Genomic DNA, 20,151 nt, shown 5'->3' with positions numbered 1-20,151 from the left:
TATACATGGAAGGTTAGTGTGAATCCACACAAGGAGAATGTGTCTCAGCGTGAGATTGATCTTCACACCAGCTCCAAATCATAGCACCATCTCTGATTGTTGGCGGAAAATTCATGTGAACATTCACACTCAGCCAATATCAGGGGATATTTCATTTGAGCGCTCCATGTCTGCTGTGCGGTGCAATAAAGCCAGAGAGTCCATGTGAAAGAATATCCCAGTGTAATCGGTGTGAAATGGCTGGCTAGTTAGCAGTGCACGCTAGTAATGTTTCAATCGGTGACGTCACTTGCTCTGAGACCTTGAAGTAGTTGTTTCCCATGCTCTGCAAGGACCACTGCTTTTGTGGAGCAATAGGTGTATCGTGGGAGGCAGTTGTTGGATTCCTGGTTCAAGCCCAGGTTGGCGAGGAGAGGGACGGAAGCAACACTGTTACTCCAAGGTGAAGACTTGCATTATTCATGTTTAGTAACATATTCGACATGGCTGGCACAGAGCCCAGTGGTAATTGGGACAACACTATTCTGTGTCTATTTTGTGTCTATGCTACCAAAAGGGAACTCTTTAGAGTCAGTTCAGCTCTGTGTGGTGTGGTATGGTGGTTAGAGGCCTGCATTTCTTACTGACTGGCTCTACTCTGATTCTGATCTGGGAAGAAGTTTGTCCCTCTTGTCCAGTTCTACACCTCAGACTAGGCTGAATGCAGAAAAAGTAACAATGGCCATGATCCAGCTTCCTAAAGGTCAGTTCTAGGATCAAGTTCAAATGTATTGTTAATCTGAGGAATTCTTAACCTCTTGTGGGGGACCGCAAGGTACTTTATGATGGATAACTGGCTGTTTTTGGAGAGGTAAATGATTGGATCTGCCAACATGAATAGGAAGCATTTAACGATGTATTGTTGTCTACGTGGTCTCGAATACAGAATGTGATATACCACATACAATGAGCTCCAGAAGTATTGGGACATTGACACATTTTCGTTGTTGTTTCTGTACTTCATCACTTTGGACTGTCAGCTTTAATTTGAGGGTATTTTCATCCAGATCGGGTGAACCGTTTAGAAATTACAGCACTTTCTGTACATAGACCCCCCCCCCCCCCCATTTTAGGGGACCAAAAGTATCGTGACAAATTCACTTATATGCATTGAAGTAGTCAAAAGTTTAGTATTTGGTCCCATATTCCTAGTATGCAATGATTACATCAAGCTTGTGACTCTACAACTTGTTGGATGCATTTGCTGTTTGTTTTGGTCGTGATTCAGATTATTTTGTGCCAAATAGAAATTAATGGTTAATAATGTATTCTGTCATTTTTGAGTCACTTTTATTTAAAATAAAAATATAATATTTTTCTAAACAGTTGTATATTATTTGTAATTATTGTAGATGCTACCATAATTACAGATAGTCTTGAATGAAATATGCTAACCTCCCCTGTAATTGTAATGGTGAGAGGTTAACATGTCTTGGGGGTATTTTTATCTTTGTTTAACTAGGCAAGTCAGTTAAGAACAAACTCTTTTTTACAATGACGGCCTTGGAACAGTGGATTAACTTCCTTGTTCAGGGACAGAACAACAGATGTTTACCTTGTCAGCTCGGGGATTCGATCTAGCAACCTTTCGGTTGTTGGCCCAACACTAACCACTAGGCTACCTGTCACCTGATATACACTCATTATTATTATTATTATTATTATTATTATTCACGATTCACGTAAGTGAATTTGTCCCAATAATTTTGGTCCCCTAAAATGGGGGGACTATGTACAGAAAGTAATGTAATATCTATACAGTTCACCCAATATGGATGAAAAATGGAAGCTGAACCGTCTGCACTTTAACCTTATATGCATTGTATCATTTCAAATCTAAAGTGCTGGAGTACAAAGCCAAAACAACAACAAATGAGTCACTGTCCCAGTACTTTGGTGGCTCACTGTATTTGTCTGCTTTGCCTTCAGTTTGAAGGGAAAGTTTGCAACTTCAGTTCACTTTACTCGTCAACAGATACATTGGGCTTTGATACAAAATAATTGATTAATAGTTGATTATTGCAGTGCTTAAGGGCATTTCACACAAACGGGTTGCACCTACAGTTTCAGGATTATTATTTTTTTTAATCAAATATCCGAAACATTCTACTTGCAGTGAAGCCGCTCAACGACTACATCATACCAGTTGCATGAGAGTGTGTGTGTATTTGCATGTGTACAAACACCTGCACAGCATCAGCATCAAGCAAACCGGCATTAGTTGTAAAAACACTGCCCCTCAGTGTTATTCAAACATACTTTTTGATATGTTGTATTTTTACTTAAAAAAAAAAAACTTGTATCTTTGACCATCATTCTATCTCCCATACAGCAACTCCACTCCCACAGCTTCCCTCAACCCATCCCAACTATCTCTGCTGGCCACCCACTTCGGGTTTCTACGCAACACATATCTTTCAACTATGCTGTGATGTTTAACTTACAATTTCAATTATCTAATCGAATAGAATCCACAGATTGCGAGTTGAAGATAAATACTTTTAGGCTACCTGAGGGCAATACCAAAATAAATGGTCTATTTATTCTGTATCCTCACAACAAATCTGCAGAGCTTCGATGATTTTATGCCCCAAATATTCAACATTTTGTTGGTGGCAAGAATTCTATATAATAATTTTACCTGAAAAGCACAAAGTCTTGAATCTTGCCTTGTTTTATATATCAACTCATACCCTCAAATACATCAAAAATCTCTTCCCAACTATTTTGCAATCGATATGGCACAGTTGTCAACATCCTGGTCCTCAAATGAAACTGGTATACTTTCCTATTTATGCTTTTTTTATTCCTCCACCAGTTTTGATCCTTTATATGGGGCAGACAGACCAGTTCCCTACCTCCTCCCTCTGCCACCCACCTCCTCCATTTTTGGGGTAATGCTGTAATCAATTGGTTGTACTCTTTGATTGAGCAGACCTTCCCGTTCAATTCTGATAACTCCATGAAGGACATAACTCTACCATTCCAATTTACAATATAATTTAACAACAAAATAGCCTTTTGAAAGATCTTTCCCATAAATACAGGTATTTTATCAACCAGCACATTTGAGTTCAGCCATAATATTTGTTGTAATATTTGTTCTATCTTTTCAGGGGGATGACATTTAAATTGTAGCCAGCTCTTCAATGCTTGTTTTGAAAAAGAGATACTTTGAAAAAGGTATCATTTTCAATTAATCGAAAATGAGACATGGCAATCTGCACAAAGGCAAAAGGCCATTTTTAAACTATGGATGAGTTTTTCTTAGTAATCTACTTGAGAACCATTTAGGGTTCAAGCACAACTTTTGAATGAGTGAAGCTTTTAGAGAGAGGTTTAGTGATTTTATATTTAATAATCTCAACCCACCCAATTAATATTCATTATATAGATAGGCACGTTTTACTTTGTCTGGTTTTGCATCCCAGATAAAGCAGAATATTTTTTGCTCACATGATTTGAAAAACGAATCATCAGGACTAGGCAGCGCCATAAGTAAGTGAGTAAACTGAGAAATGACTAAGGAGTTAATCAGGGCAATTTTTCCATAAATAGACAGGTATTTACCTCTCCATGGTTGCAGGATCTTGTCTATTTTTACAAATGTTCTATTGAAATTAATTGTGGAGAGCTTATTTATATATTTTGTGATATTAATACTAAGTATGTCTACTTCACCATCAGCCCATTTTATAGGTACATTGCAGGGTTTATAGCTCAACTGTAAAAGTCGTATATTTTAAAGATCCAATACGTAATATTGTACAATCGTGGCCAAAAGTTGTGAGAATGACACAAATATTAATTTTCACAAAGTCTGCTGCCTCAGTTTGTATGATGGCAATTTGTATATACTCCAGAATGTTATGAAGAGTGATCAGATGAATTGCAATTAATTGCAAAGTCCCTCTTTGCCATGCAAATGAACTGAATCCCAAGAAACATTTCCACTTTATTTCAGCCCTGCCACAAAAGGACAAGCTGCCATCATGTCAGTGATTCTCTCGTTAACACAGGTGTGAGTGTTGATGAGGACAAGGCTGGAGATCACTCTGTCATGCTGATTGAGTTTGAATAACAGACTGCAAGCTTCAAAAGGAGGGTGGTGCTTGGAATCATTGTTCTTCCTCTGTCAAACATGGTTACCTGCAAGGAAACACGTGCCGTCATCATTGCTTTGCACAAAAAAGGGCTTCACAGGCAAGGATATTGTAAGATTGCACCTAAATCAACCATTTATCGGATCATCAAGAACTTCAAGGAGAGCGGTTCAATTGTTGTGAAGAAGGCTTCAGGGCGCCCAAGAAAGTCCAGCAAGCGCCAGGACCGTCTCCTAAAGTTGATTCAGCTGCGGGATCAGGGCACCACCAGTATAGAGCTTGCTCAGGAATGGCAGCAGGCAGGTGTGAGTGCATCTGCACGCACAGTGAGGCGAAGACTTTTGGAGGATGGCCTGGTGTCAAGAAGGGCAGCAAAGAAGCCACTTCTCACCAGAAAAACCATCAGGGACAGACTGATATTCTGCAAAAGATACAGGGATTGGACTGCTGAGGACTGGGGTAAAGTCATTTTCTCTGATTTTCTCCGATTGTTTGGGGCATCCGGAAAAAAAGCTTGTCCGGAGAAGACAAGGTGAGCGCTACCATCAGTCCCGTGTCATGCCAACAGTAAAACATCCTGAGACCATTCATGTGTGGGATTGCCTCTCACCCAAGGGAGTGGGCCCACGCACAATTTTGCCTAAGAACACAGCCATGAATAAAGAATGGTACCAACACATCCTCCGAGAGCAACTTCTCCCAACCATCCAGGAACAGTTTGATGACGAACAATGCCTTTTCCAGCATAATGGAGCACCTTGCGATAAGGCAAAAGTGATACCTAAGTGGAGCTTTTAGTATATCAAAAAAGGCTTGATATACCTCTACCGGTATGCCATCAAGCCTTGGGGTTTTTCCAGACTGAAAGGATTTAATAGCCTCAAAATATTAATCCTCTGTAATTTGGTCTCCCGGCTGATCTTTCAATGCATTTGTTCATTTTACATTTTTTATATTATTTGGAAAGTATTCCATACCGTAATCTTCGTTCAGTGGCAGAGGATGAGACGGAAAAGAGAACATCTGCCTAAGCGTTCCTATATATGCGATTCAGGAAGACTTATGTGCATTTTTCTCCATATTCCATCCATTTTGCTTTATTTTTGTAGTAGATTACATTAGATCGTTCTTGAATAAGTTCCTAAAGTTCTTTTTGTTTTTCCTCTAACTTCTTTTCTATCTCTGTAGTATCGTTTTTATTGCTATCTACCTGTACTGTTAGTTCATGGATTCTCCTTGTTAGTCTTGTCTCTTTAGCCAGAAACTGCTTTTTTAGTATTGATGAATATTGATTTGAATGACCTTTTGAAGGTACATTTAAAGGTATCCCAAACAATAAGGGGATTTGCTGAACCTATATTATACTGGAAAAATTCAGTTATAAATGATTTTGTGTTAGTTAAAAATAAGTTGTCCTCCAGTAAACTTTTATTAAATTCCCAATGTCCACGTGGAAAATCTATAGGAGTTATGTGAATGCCAATTAGATGATGATCCGCGTATTAAAACGTTTTTAACCTTTGATGAAAGAGACAAGAAAGTTGTCAACCCCATTCCTTTTTCCACATAACTTCAGGATGTAGAGTGAGTTTCCTGTAAACGGTATATGTTATATTCCTTTTCTTTTAGGCATGTAAAGACTGATCTTCTTTTTTTATATCGGCTAAACTGCTACAATTATAACTGGCTATACTTATTTCTCCCCTTACCATAATTAGATACTATTCTCAGTCTAAATTGACCATAATTTAGTGCTTGTAAAGTTACTGCCATCAGAGGTATTAGAGCTTTCAAACGTCTGATATTTAGAATTCAATTCCCCTTGCTTGTTGTAAACATATATAAGCGTGTAGACAATTACATAAAAAATATAGACAAACAATAAACACATTCAATTATAAAAGTTGAGAGAAGTGAGAGAAGAGAGCGAGATCAGGTGTGTGTGTGTGTGTGTGTGTGTGTGTAAGTCCATATGTGTAAGTGAGCATGTAATTGAGTACGTGTGTGTTCATATCCACTTCATAGTGTTCAGATATTTTTACAGTTCCCATACTTTCTTTTTTTCGTAACCTGAAGTCCCTGTAGAATTTAGTACAGCCATGAATCATTCTTTGTAGCAAAGCACTCCCTAGCCTGAAGGCCCTTATCAGTGGGAACAATAAATCAATTGCTGTGATTCTAAAGGGTTCTGTTTTTATGTTTTTCTTCAGATCCCTGTAGTTTTGAAAGAATACCAAATTGAAATGTTGACGCAGTCACCAGTAAATTGTGTTTTCTGTGAAAGCGAGAATGATGTGAATGTTGACCAACTTTACCAGTAATTAGCCCTAGCCGGTGTGTTGAGTTCTCCTCTGCAGTTTACTAGATAGCGACAGTAGGCCTTTAATGCCATGTCCTGCTTTATTAGGCTTCTTTACCCATCTAGTTCAGTGGCCAGGTCAATAATGGTAGACTGTTGCCACTTTCCCCTGCAAGCTAAATGGAAATGGACGCCTCTGTCTGGTCACAGTAAAGAGATGGGGGGGATACTTAGCCTGTGAAGTAGAGATGGATTCACTAGCTTAGTGATCCGGTCATTGACATTCTCAATGTGTGTGTGTGTGTGTGTATGTGTGTGTGTGTGTGTGTGTGTGTGTGCGTGTGTAGGAAGTACATGCCTGAACTATGGTCTTGCTTTATCTTTGTATGTGAGGACATGGTAGCTGTCAAGTCATTTGATAATAATGATTGGTGACCTACCTAGATATAACCTACATTTTCCCACTCATTGGGAATCTTGTCATCTTGTGAAACGATGTAGCGAGCTGTGTAATGAATCTAAAACTCATTGTCTTCCTCTCTTTCTTTCTTAGAGTGGGCCGATCTTTACTAGATACAGTACCTCCTCCATCGAGGTGGGCTAAGATGAGTATAACCAGTGATGAAGTGAACTTCTTGGTATACAGATATCTTCAGGAGTCAGGTATGTATGACTGCCAACCTCCCTGTAACACACTTGTCCTGTCTCGCTCTGTCTCTTGTCTGTCTGCTGAAATTATTATTATACTTCTGCTTTACATATTTCTTCTGTATTTGTTTCTGTGGTAATGTTGGAATTGAGAATGGCTTTGTAGTTGACCTTGTTGATTATGTTGTCATGGATTAGACTGCATTGACTCTTTCTAAACCACATGTGTCAAACTTATTCCACTGGCTGAGTGTCTGTGGGTTTTTACTCCTCCATTGTACTTGATTGAGGAACTAAGGTCACTGATTTGTAAGGAACCCCCCTCACCTGGTTGTCTAGGTCTTAATTGAATGGAAAAACCAAGACACTAGGCCCTCCATGGAATGAGTTTGACACCCCTGATCTAAACGGCCTCTAAAGGTTTGGGAATTTTGGCACACATTTTACCGAAGGCTACTTCAATAAATTCACCAAAAACATGATGAAAAGCTTGAGAGAGTGCAGGAATAGGAAGGTAGAGGTGTCAGTAACTCCAGAAACTACCATTAGTTGAAACCAAGCCTATTCTACCTGTCTGTTGGCTGTTCAGAATATCACTTTCCCTTCATATGTACCTGTGTCAACATGCCATTCACGCTACCCTATTTTTCACAGGGTGAATGAATTATTGAGATCCTAGCCGCTGTATTTGATTACTGTTGGGGCTTTCTTTGAAGCCAGTCATTGGATAAATGCTTGATAGCTCTGGCATTTTAACATTTCTTCCCCTGAAAAAGTCTACTTGGAATGAATGATTGATTCGCTGTCTACGCTACCTTTTATTTTATGGTTTACATAACATTGATATAAAAAGTTAGAAATAACACCTCAGACATTGCAGATGTCTGTAGATATGTCTGTGTAGGAGTGAGACGTTTGTGTTGCAGGGTCTCTGGTGTTCTCGTTGTACTGACTGTGTTCTCTGTGTGTCCCTTTCCAGGTTTCTCCCACTCAGCGTTCACCTTTGGCATTGAGAGCCACATCAGCCAGTCCAACATCAATGGAACACTAGTGCCCCCTGCTGCCCTCATCTCTATCCTGCAGAAAGGCCTCCAGTATGTGGAGGCAGAGATCAGCATCAACGAGGTGAGCCTAGGGGCTCCAGTCCAGGCTGCCTTCTGGTAGTGCCTTGGGTCGCAATCATTAGTGCATACCGTAGCAAAACATTTAGCAAAAGAACACAACTATATATATATATAATATATATGGTACTAGTCAAATGTTTGGACACACCTACTCATTCCATATTTTGATTTGTTTAACACTTTTTGGGGCATTATTACATGATTCCATATGTGTTATTTCATAGTTTTGATGTCTTCACTATTATTCTACAATGTAGAAAATAGTCAAAATAAAGAAAAACCCCTGAATGAGTAGTTGTGTCCAAACTTTTGACTGAGTGTGTATGCGTGTGTGTATATATATTATTTTTATTCATTAAGGTTATTTTTGAATCTGTTTTCTTCCTTTTGGTGCCTGGAGAATACAACCCTGGCCTGGACTACCACACCCAGAACAAACACCAAACATTCTCCATGTAAATCAATGGGGTTATTTATATAAGACTGCCCTCACTAATACAGTGCCTAAGATCAATACTTAGCTCAGCAGTCATTTGTGTGCAAAATAACTTTATCGAAGTCATGAATCTCAAACAATACCAAAATCAATACACTATTGTACTTGGCAAATTAAAAATGTAAATCCTACAGTTTGAATTTATTGTCCATCAGTGCACTCTTACATCCAACGGGGTAACCATGGCATATTTGGTGTTGTGTTGGCAGGATGGCACGGTGTTTGATGGGCGGCCCATTGAGTCTCTGTCACTCATCGACGCGGTGATGCCAGATGTGGTGCAGACGCGGCAGCAGGCCTTCCGCGACAAGCTAGCCCAGCAACAGGCGGCCTGCGCCATGGCAATCACCGCCGCAAGCAACCAACCCAATGCACCAAAGAACGGAGAGGCCATTGTAAACGGAGAGGAGAATGGCACACACACCATGTGTAAGAACAGCCTCCTGTCTAACAGAGCCATTTAGCTATCACTAGCTAGCGTTGTCGTAACTTAACAAATGACAGCTAAACATTTTCCCACATTATCTTGATACTTACTATGTGAGACTTACTACATCAAGCAGCGTGTGTGTGTGATACTCTAGAGCCATGTGATTTTCACTGAATGTGAGGTAATTAGTGACATGGCATTGAGTGTTGGTGAATTTGACCCTGCATGCATTCACCTTCATTGTGCCTCCCTAACAGATGCTTCTAGAATTTAGCCAGTGAAACCAGAGAGGTATGGATCAGGTGAAGCCTTAGATTAGGGAGAAACTGATAGAGGATGTTGTGGATGTTTGTGTCAGCCGATCCCACTGGAGTTAGTCTGTCTGTGTGGGTGGGTGGCAGAACACCAGCAAAGACTGTTAGTTTAAGTAATGGTTGTCTGAACAGAAAGGGATGCTGCAGCCCCGTAGGATTGTTCTTCAGCAAAAACAAGTCTGGAAGAAAAACACATTTTATCAATACTGCAGGCAGGATGTGAAGATGATTACTGGATTAGCTCTTAGCTCATCTCCCAGAATGGTTGGCTTTGATCCTCTACAGATTGCTCCTTCCGCTTCAATTGGGTCAACAAGTACGTTTGATGCGGTAGTTGCAAATCTTAGATAACACTGTTATTTAAGACTTAGTAACTGTCTCGGGCTCTCGGCTTTTTGCCGTTAATGTTTTGTAACTAGCCTCATTTAAATTCGCTGATCTTAAATGGTTATGATTTGAAAGGGGAGAGGTTAAACACCTCAAATTTTTGTCAGAAACCAATTTAGGAGGGAAACAGTCCAGATAGTTAAAGTTTTTGCAACTGAATATGGCTACGGATGAGAAGGATATTGAACTATATTTTCAATATATGTGATCTCCTGTTAAGTAGGTATTGGGAGTCATGTATGTGTCTGTTTTTATTTCCTTATTTTATTTAACCTTTATTTAACTAGGCAAGTCAGTTAAGAACAACTTCTTATTTACAATGACGGCGTACCCCGGCCAAACCCTAACCCGGACAACGCTGGGCCATTTGTGCGTGCCCTATGGGACTCCCAATCACGGCCAGTTGTGATACAGCCTGGAAACAAACCATGATATGTAGTGATGCCTCTAGCACTGCTTTTTTTTTTATCTGTCGGCCCCAGCCTCGAACTCAGGCCCTGTGTGTAGTTAACCGACCTTCTCTGCCCATTCATCGCCATTTTACCTGTTGTTGTTGTCTCAGCTGATTAGCTGTTGTTGTCTTAGCTAGCTCTCCCAATCAACACCTGTGATTGCTTTGTTTCTCTCAAATGTCAATATGTCTTGTATACTGTTGTTGGTTAGAGCGTTGGACTAGTAACTGAAAGGTTGCAAGATCAAATCCCTGAGCTGACAAGTTAAAAATCTGTCGTTCTGCCCCTGAACAAGGCAGTTAACCCACTGTTCCTAGGCCGTCATTGAAAATAAGAATTGGTTCTTAACTGACTTGCCTAGTTAAATAAAGGCAAGATATATAAAACAAATGTTTTAGTTTACTGTGGAGCCCATAGTCCCACTCAACATGCCTCAGATATCTCCTTTGTCCGACCTCCCACACATGCGGTGACCTCATCCAGCATAACTAGCCCATCCAGAGATGCAACCTCTCTTATCATCACTCAATGCCTGACTTTACCTCCACTGTACCCACACCCCACCATACCCCTGTCTGTATATTATGCCCTGAATCTATTCTACCACGCTCAGAAATCTGCTCCTTTTATTCTCTGTCCCCAATGCACTAGATGACCAGTTTTCATAGCCTTTAGCCGTACGCTCATCCTACACCTCCTCTGTTCCTCGGGTGATGTGGAGGTTATTCCAGGCCCTGCGTGTCCCCCGGCACTCTCATTTGTTGACTTGTTGTAACCTGAAAAAGCCTTGGTTTCATGCATGTTAACATCCCTAACATCCCTAAGTTTGTTTTACTCACTGCTTTAGCACACTCCGCCAACCCTGATGTCCTTCCCGTGTCTGAATCCTGGCTTAGGAAGACCACTAAAAATTCAGAGATTTCCATCCTCAACTACAACATTTTCAGACAAGATAGAACGACCAAAGGGGGAGGAGTTGCAATCTACTGCAGAGATAGACTGCAAAGTTCTGTCATACTTTCCAGGTCTATGCCCAAACAGTTCGAGCTTCTAATTTTAAAAATTAATCTCTCCAGAAATAAGTCTCTCACTGTTGCCGCCTGTTATAGACCCCCCTCAGCTCCCAACTGTGCCCTGGACACCATATGTGAATTGATTGCCCCCCATCTATCTTCAGAATCGATTCTGTTAGGTGACCTAAACTGGGATATGCTTAACACCCCGGCAGTCCAACAATCTAAGGTAGATGCCCCCAATCTCACACAAATTATCAACGAACTCACCAGGTACAACCCTAAATCCTTAAACATGGGCACCCTCATAGATATTATCCTGACCAACTTGCCCTCCTAATACACCTCTGCTGTTTTCAGTCAGGATCTCAGCGATCACTGCCTCATTGCCTGCATCCGCTATGGGTCTGCGGTCAAACAACCACCCCTCATCACTGTCAAACGCTCCCTAAAACACTTCTTAAAGCAGGTCTTTCTAATCGACCTGGCCTGGGTATCTTGGAAGGATATTGACCTCATCACATCAGTCGAGGATGCCTGGTAGTTCTTTAAAAGTAATTTCCTCACCATCTTAAATAAGCATGCCCCTTTCAAAAAATGTAGAACTAAGAACAGATATAGCCCCTGGTTCACTCCAGACCTAACTGCCCTCGACCAGCACAAAAATATTCTGTGGCGTACTGCACTAGCAACAAATAGTCCGCGCGATATGAAATTTGTCAGGGAAGTCAGGAACCAATACACGCAGGCAGTCAGGAAAGCAAATGCTAGCTTTTTCAAACAGAAATTTGCATCCTGTAGCTCTAACTCCAAAAGGTTTTGGGACACTAAGGTCCATGGAGAATAAGAGCACCTCCTCCTAGCTGCCCACTGCACTGAGGCTAGATAACACTGTCACCACCGATAAATCCACGATAATCAAGAATTTCAATAAGCATTTCTCTACGGCTGGCCATGCTTTCCTCCTGGCTACCCCAACCCCGGCCAACAGCTGCACACCCCCCGCAGCTACTTGCCCAAGCCTCCGCAGCTTCTCGTTCACCCAAATCCAGATAGCAGATGTTCTGAAAGAGCTGCAAAACCTGGACCCGTACAAATCAGCCGGGCTAGACAACCTGGCCACTCTCTTTCTAAAGTTATCCGCTGCTACTGTTAAACCTCTCTTTCTAAAGTTATCCGCTGCTACTGTTAAACCTCTCTTTCTAAAGTTATCCGCTGCTACTGTTAAACCTCTCTTTCTAAAGTTATCCGCTGCTACTGTTAAACCTCTCTTTCTAAAGTTATCCGCTGCTACTGTTAAACCTCTCTTTCTAAAGTTATCCGCTGCTACTGTTAAACCTCTCTTTCTAAAGTTATCCGCTGCTACTGTTAAACCTCTCTTTCTAAAGTTATTCGCTGCTACTGTTAAACCTCTCTTTCTAAAGTTATCCGCTGCTACTGTTAAACCTCTCTTTCTAAAGTTATCCGCTGCTACTGTTCAACCTCTCTTTCTAAAGTTATCCGCTGCTACTGTTAAACCTCTCTTTCTAAAGTTATCCGCTGCTACTGTTAAACCTCTCTTTCTAAAGTTATCCGCTGCTACTGTTAGACCTCTCTTTCTAAAGTTATCCGCTGCTACTGTTAAACCTCTCTTTCTAAAGTTATCCGCTGCTACTGTTAAACCTCTCTTTCTAAAGTTATTCGCTGCTACTGTTAAACCTCTCTTTCTAAAGTTATCCGCTGCTACTGTTAAACCTCTCTTTCTAAAGTTATCCGCTGCTACTGTTAGACCTCTCTTTCTAAAGTTATCCGCTGCTACTGTTAAACCTCTCTTTCTAAAGTTATCCGCTGCTACTGTTAAACCTCTCTTTCTAAAGTTATTCGCTGCTACTGTTAAACCTCTCTTTCTAAAGTTATCCGCTGCTACTGTTAAACCTCTCTTTCTAAAGTTATCCGCTGCTACTGTTAAACCTCTCTTTCTAAAGTTATCCGCTGCTACTGTTAGACCTCTCTTTCTAAAGTTATCCGCTGCTACTGTTAAACCTCTCTTTCGTATTGTCTGAGATCCCTAAAGATTGGAAAGCTGCCGCGGTCATGCACCCCTTCAAAGGTGGTGACACTCTAGACCCAAACTGTTACAGACCTATATCCATCCTGCCCTGCCTTTCTAAAGTCTTCGAAAGCCAAGTTAATAAACAGATCATTGACCATTTCGAATCCCACCACACCTTCTCCGCTGTGCAATCTGGTTTCCGAGCCGGTCACGGGTGCACCTCAGCCACGCTCAAGGTACGAAATTATATCATAACCGCCACCGATAAAAGACAATACTGTGCAGCCGTCTTCATCGACCTGGCCTAGGCTTTTGACTCTGTCAAACATGGTATTTTTATCGGCAGATTCAACAGCCTTGGTTACTCAAATGACTGCCTCGCCTGGTTCACTAACTACTTCTCAGACAGAGTTCAGCATGTCAAATCGGAGGGCATGTTGTCCGGACCTCTGGCAGTCTCAACGATGTCACTCTTGTTGCGGGTGATTCCCAAACACCTCTACACAGACGGCACCATTCTGTATACATCTGGCCCTTCTTTGGACAATGTGTTAACAAACCTCCAGATGAGCTTCAATGCCATACAACACTCCTTCTGTGGCCTCCAACTGCTCTTAAATGCTAGTAAAACTAAAGGCATGCTTTTCAACCGTTTTCTGCCCGCATGCGCCCGCCCGACTAGCATCACTACTCTGGACGGTTCTGACTTAGAATATGTGGACAACGACAAATACCTAGGTGTCTGGCTAGACTGTAAACTCTCCTTCCAGACTCATATTAAACATCTCCAATCCAAATAAAATCTAGAATCGGTTTCCTATTTCGCAACAAAGCCTCCTTTACTCACGCCGTCAAACTTACCCTCGTAAAACTGACTATCCTACCGATCCTCGACTTCGGTGATGTCATCTACAAAATAGCCTCCAACACTCTACTCAGCAAACTGGATGCAGTCTATCACAGTGCCATCCGTTTTGTCCCCAAAGCCCCATATTATTATTATTATTATTATTATTTACCTTTATTTAACCAGGTAGGCAAGTTGAGAACAAGTTCTCATTTACAATTGCGACCTGGCCAAGATAAAGCAAAGCAGTTCGACAGATACAACAACACAGAGTTACACATGGAGTAAAACAAACATACAGTCAATAATAAAGTATAAACAAGTATATATACAATGTGAGCAAATGAGGTGAGAAGGGAGGTAAAGGCAAAAAAGGCCTTGGTGGCAAGGTAAATACAATATAGCAAGTAAAACACTGGAATGGTAGTTTTGCAATGGAATAATGTGCAAAGTAGAAATAAAAATAATGGGGTGCAAAGGAGCAAAATAAATAAATAAATTAAATACAGTTGGGAAAGAGGTAGTTGATAGGGCTAAATTATATGTGGGCTATGTACAGGTGCAGTAATCTGTGAGCTGCTCTGACAGTTGGTGCTTAAAGCTAGTGAGGGAGATAAGTGTTTCCAGTTTCAGAGATTTTTGTAGTTCGTTCCAGTCATTGGCAGCAGAGAACTGGAAAGAGAGACGGCCAAAGAAAGAATTGGTTTTGGGGGTGACTAGAGAGATATACCTGCTGGAGCGTGTGCTACAGGTGGGAGATGCTATGGTGACCAGCGAGCTGAGATAAGGGGGGACTTTACCTAGCAGGGTCTTGTAGATGACATGGAGCCAGTGGGTTTGGCGACGAGTATGAAGCGAGGGCCAGCCAACGAGAGCGTACAGGTCGCAATGGTGGGTAGTATATGGGGCTTTGGTGACAAAACGGATTGCACTGTGATAGACTGCATCCAGTTTGTTGAGTAGGGTATTGGAGGCTATTTTGTAAATTACATCGCCAAAGTCGAGGATTGGTAGGATGGTCAGTTTTACAAGGGTATGTTTGGCAGCATGAGTGAAGGATGCTTTGTTGCGAAATAGGAAGCCAATTCTAGATTTAACTTTGGATTGGAGATGTTTGATATGGGTCTGGAAGGAGAGTTTACAGTCTAACCAGACACCTAAGTATTTGTAGTTGTCCACGTATTCTAAGTCAGAGCCGTCCAGAGTAGTGATGTTGGACAGGCGGGTAGGTGCAGGTAGTGATCGGTTGAAGAGCATGCATTTAGTTTTACTTGTATTTAAGAGCAGTTGGAGGCCACGGAAGGAGAGTTGTATGGCATTGAAGCTTGCCTGGAGGGTTGTTAACACAGTGTCCAAAGAAGGGCCGGAAGTATACAGAATGGTGTCGTCTGCGTAGAGGTGGATCAGAGACTCACCAGCAGCAAGAGCGACCTCATTGATGTATACAGAGAAGAGAGTCGGTCCAAGAATTGAACCCTGTGGCACCCCCATAGAGACTGCCAGAGGTCCGGACAACAGACCCTCAGATTTGACACACTGAACTCTATCAGAGAAGTAGTTGGTGAACCAGGCGAGGCAATCATTTGAGAAACCAAGGCTGTTGAGTCTGCCGATGAGGATGTGGTGATTGACAGAGTCGAAAGCCTTGGCCAGATCAATGAATACGGCTGCACAGTAATGTTTCTTATCGATGGCGGTTAAGATATCGTTTAGGACCTTGAGCGTGGCTGAAGTGCACCCATGACCAGCTCTGAAACCAGATTGCATAGCAGAGAAGGTATGGTGAGATTCAAAATGGTCGGTAATCTGTTTGTTGACTTGGCTTTCGAAGACCTTAGAAAGGCATGGTAGGATAGATATAGGTCTGTAGCAGTTTGGGTCAAGAGTGTCCCCCCCTTTGAAGAGGGGGATGACCGCAGCTGCTTTCCAATCTTTGGGAATCTCAGACGACACGAAAGAGAGGTTGAACAGGCTAGTAATAGGGGTGGCAACAATTTCGGCAGATAATTTTAGAAAGAAAGGGTCCAGATTGTCTAGCCCGGCTGATTTGTAGGGGTCCAGATTTTGCAGCTCTTTCAGAACATCAGCTGAATGGATTTGGGAGAAGGAGAAATGGGGAAGGCTTGGGCGAGTTGCTGTTGGGGGTGCAGTGCTGTTGACAGGGGTAGGAGTAGCCAGGTGGAAAGCATGGCCAGCAGTAGAAAAATGCTTATTGAAATTTTCAATTATGGTGGATTTATCAGTGGTGACAGTGTTTCCTATCTTCAGTGCAGTGGGCAGCTGGGAGGAGGTGTTCTTATTCTCCATGGACTTTACAGTGTCCCAGAACTTTTTTGAGTTAGTGTTGCAAGAAGCAAATTTCTGCTTGAAAAAGCTAGCCTTGGCTTTTCTAACTGCCTGTGTATAATGGTTTCTAGCTTCCCTGAACAGCTGCATATCACGGGGGCTGTTCGATGCTAATGCAGAACGCCATAGGACGTTTTTGTGTTGATTAAGGGCAGTCAGGTCTGGGGAGAACCAAGGGCTATATCTGTTCCTGGTTCTAAATTTCTTGAATGGGGCATGTTTATTTAAGATGGTTAGGAAGGCATTTTTAAAAAATATCCAGGCATCCTCTACTGACGGGATGAGGTCAATATCCTTCCAGGATACCCCGGCCAGGTCGATTAGAAAGGCCTGCTCGCTGAAGTGTTTCAGGGAGCGTTTTTACAGTGATGAGAGGAGGTCGCTTGACCGCTGACCCATTACGGATGCAGGCAATGAGTCAGTGATCGCTGAGATCTTGGTTGAAGACAGCAGAGGTGTATTTAGAGGGGAAGTTGGTTAGGATGATATCTATGAGGGTGCCCGTGTTTAAGGCTTTGGGGAGGTACCTGGTAGGTTCATTGATAATTTGTGTGAGATTGAGGGCATCAAGTTTAGATTGTAGGATGGCTGGGGTGTTAAGCATGTTCCAGTTTAGGTCGCCTAGCAGCACGAGCTCTGAAGATAGATGGGGGGCAATCAGTTCACATATGGTGTCCAGAGCACAGCTGGGGGCAGAGGGTGGTCTATAGCAGGCGGCAACGGTGAGAGACTTGTTTTTAGAAAGGTGGATTTTTAAAAGTAGAAGTTCAAATTGTTTGGGTACAGACCTGGATAGTAGGACAGAACTCTGCAGGCTATCTTTGCAGTAGATTGCAACACCGCCCCCTTTGGCAGTTCTATCTTGTCTGAAAATGTTGTAGTTTGGAATTAAAATGTCTGAATTTTTGGTGGTCTTCCTAAGCCAGGATTCAGACACAGCTAGAACATCCGGGTTGGCAGAGTGTGCTAAAGCAGTGAATAGAACAAACTTAGGGAGGAGGCTTCTAATGTTAACATGCATGAAACCAAGGCTATTACGGTTACAGAAGTCGTCAAAAGAGAGCGCCTGGGGAATAGGAGTGGAGCTAGGCACTGCAGGGCCTGGATTCACCTCTACATCGCCAGAGGAACATAGGAGGAGTAGAATAAGGGTGCGACTAAAAGCAATAAGAATTGGTCGTCTAGAACGTCTGGAACAGAGAGTAAAAGGAGGTTTCTGGGGGCGATAAAATAGCATCAAGGTATAATGTACAGACAAAGGTAAGGTAGGATGTGAATACAGTGGAGGTAAACCTAGGTATTGAGTGATGAAGAGAGAGATATTGTCTCTAGAAACATCATTGAAACCAGGAGATGTCATTGCATGTGTGGGTGGTGGAACTAATAGGTTGGATAAGGTATAGTGAGCAGGACTAGAGGCTCTACAGTGAAATAAGCCAATAAACACTAACCAGAACAGCAATGGACAAGACATATTGACATTAAGGAGAGGCATGCTTAGTCGAGTGATCAAAAGGGTCCAGTGAGTGGAGAGGTTGGTTTAGGGTCACGGCGATTTAGACAGCTAGCCAAGCCAACCGGTAGCAAGCTAGCATAGGATGGAGTCTGTTGTTAGCCACCTCTTGCGTTCGGTCAGTAGATTAGTGGGGTTCCGTGTGGTAGAGGGGATTAATCCAAATCACACAACAACAACAAAAATAAGAACAATAGATATAGTTATAGAGGCCCGAGAAGAAAACATAATAATTCAAATAAATAAATTGTCCGATATACTACCCACCACTGCGACCTGTATGCTCTCTTTGGCTGGCCCTCGCTACCTATTCGTCGCCAGACCCACTGGCTCCAGGACATCTATACGTCTATGCTAGGTAAAGCTCCGCCTTATCTTAGCTCACTGGTCACGATAACAACACCACGCGCTCCAGCAGGTGTATCTCACTGATCATCCCTAAAGCCAACACCTCATTTGGCCGCCTTTCCTTACAGTTCTCTGTTGCCAATGACTGGAACTAATTGCAAAAATCGCTGAAGCTGGAGACTTATATTTCCCTCACTAACTTTAAACATCAGCTATCTGAGCAGCTAACTGATTGCTGCAGCTGTACATAGCCAATCTGTAAATAGCCTATCCAATCTACCTACCTCATCCCCATATTGTTTTTATTTACTTTTCTGCTCTTTTGCGCAACAGTATTTCTACTTGCACATCATCATCTGCACATCTATCACTCAAGTGTTAATATGCTAAATTGTAATTACTTCACTACTATGGCCTATTTATTGCCTATCTCCTCACGCCATTTGCACACGCTGTATATAGACTTTATTTTTTCTATTGTGTTATTGACTGTATGCTTGTTTATTCCATGTGTATCTCTGTGTTGTTGTTTGTGTCGCACTGCTTTGCTTTATCTTGGCCAGGTTGCAGTTGTAAATGAGAACTTGTTCTCAACTAGCCTACCTAGTTAAATAAAGGTGAAAAATATATATATAAAAAAATGCCATGCCTTAGACCGCTGCGCCACTCAGGAGCCCCAGTCTGTAACAGAGTGTGGATGTGATCTGATTACAGATAACCACATTGAGCCCATGGAGATGGATGTGGACGTGGAGATCCCAGCCAGCAAGGCCACGGTCCTCCGAGGCCACGAGTCAGAGGTGTTCATCTGTGCCTGGAACCCTGTCAGCGACCTGCTGGCCTCAGGGTGAGTCTAATTTGGGAGGGGGAAGTGTGGGGGGCACAGGGATGAGTCAGTACTGGGTTCAGCTTTTCTGGGACTTGTGAGGCTAGAGCAGCTCACACACACACACACACACACACACACACACACTGTCTCTGTCTGTCTGTATTGACTTTCTCTTCTGTATTCTGCCTGTGTGTGTGTCTAGGTCGGGAGACTCGACAGCCCGGATCTGGAACCTGAATGAGAACAGTAACAGTAGTTCCACCCAGCTGGTGCTCAGACACTGCATCAGGGAGGGAGACCAGGACGTCCCCAGCAACAAAGATGTCACCTCACTAGACTGGAATGTGAGTTCTCAATTGTCCATTCCATCCATCTACTGTGTCAATTATCACTTGACTGAAATGGTCTGGAACGGAACATTAGAAGTCCTCTATACTGAGTAGAGTTAACTAACTGCTCTATTTGACCCCATAGAGCGACGGGACACTCTTAGCAACAGGATCTTATGATGGATTTGCAAGGATATGGACAAAAGATGGTTTGTTGAGTTTTGTTACATTTTAATTAATTTATATTACAGTGCCCAATGCCCAATCTGAATCATATTGTCATCTGTGCAGATACATTAAACTCTTGTCTTTCACAGGTAATCTGGCTAGCACCTTGGGGCAACATAAAGGTCCCATATTTGCACTGAAGTGGAACAAGAAAGGAAACTCTATCCTCAGTGCTGGTGTAGATAAGGTATTTAAAAATATATATATTATTGTATATATTATTTAATCGAATTAATCAAGTAACTCCAGTAGCAATCAACTATCCCTGCAGTATTTGCTATGTATCTGTTGTCATTTTCCAGACAACAATCATTTGGGACGCACACACAGGAGAGGCCAAGCAGCAGTTCCCCTTCCACTCAGGTAAGCCCCCT

The 20,151-nt window shown here is 42.2% G+C and overlaps 1 protein-coding gene across 1 annotated transcript in view; it reads left to right on the top strand.

Annotated features, from left to right (window-relative positions):
* The window catches only part of LOC110520431 (F-box-like/WD repeat-containing protein TBL1X), a 47,428-nt gene that overhangs the window by 22,682 nt on the left and 4,595 nt on the right, over positions 1-20,151 (top strand). Inside the window, exons 2-9 of the mRNA XM_036974988.1 lie at positions 6,995-7,104; positions 8,069-8,214; positions 8,919-9,138; positions 19,106-19,238; positions 19,423-19,564; positions 19,695-19,758; positions 19,867-19,964; positions 20,080-20,140. Coding sequence (XP_036830883.1) covers positions 7,047-7,104; positions 8,069-8,214; positions 8,919-9,138; positions 19,106-19,238; positions 19,423-19,564; positions 19,695-19,758; positions 19,867-19,964; positions 20,080-20,140 — 922 coding nt within the window. The 5' untranslated portion in view covers positions 6,995-7,046. The remainder of the gene's footprint in view (positions 1-6,994; positions 7,105-8,068; positions 8,215-8,918; positions 9,139-19,105; positions 19,239-19,422; positions 19,565-19,694; positions 19,759-19,866; positions 19,965-20,079; positions 20,141-20,151) is intronic.

The sequence above is a fragment of the Oncorhynchus mykiss genome, chromosome 3, assembly GCF_013265735.2.
Source record: "Oncorhynchus mykiss isolate Arlee chromosome 3, USDA_OmykA_1.1, whole genome shotgun sequence".
Classification (NCBI taxonomy): domain Eukaryota; kingdom Metazoa; phylum Chordata; class Actinopteri; order Salmoniformes; family Salmonidae; genus Oncorhynchus; species Oncorhynchus mykiss.
This window is presented reverse-complemented; position numbering and strand designations above follow the sequence as displayed.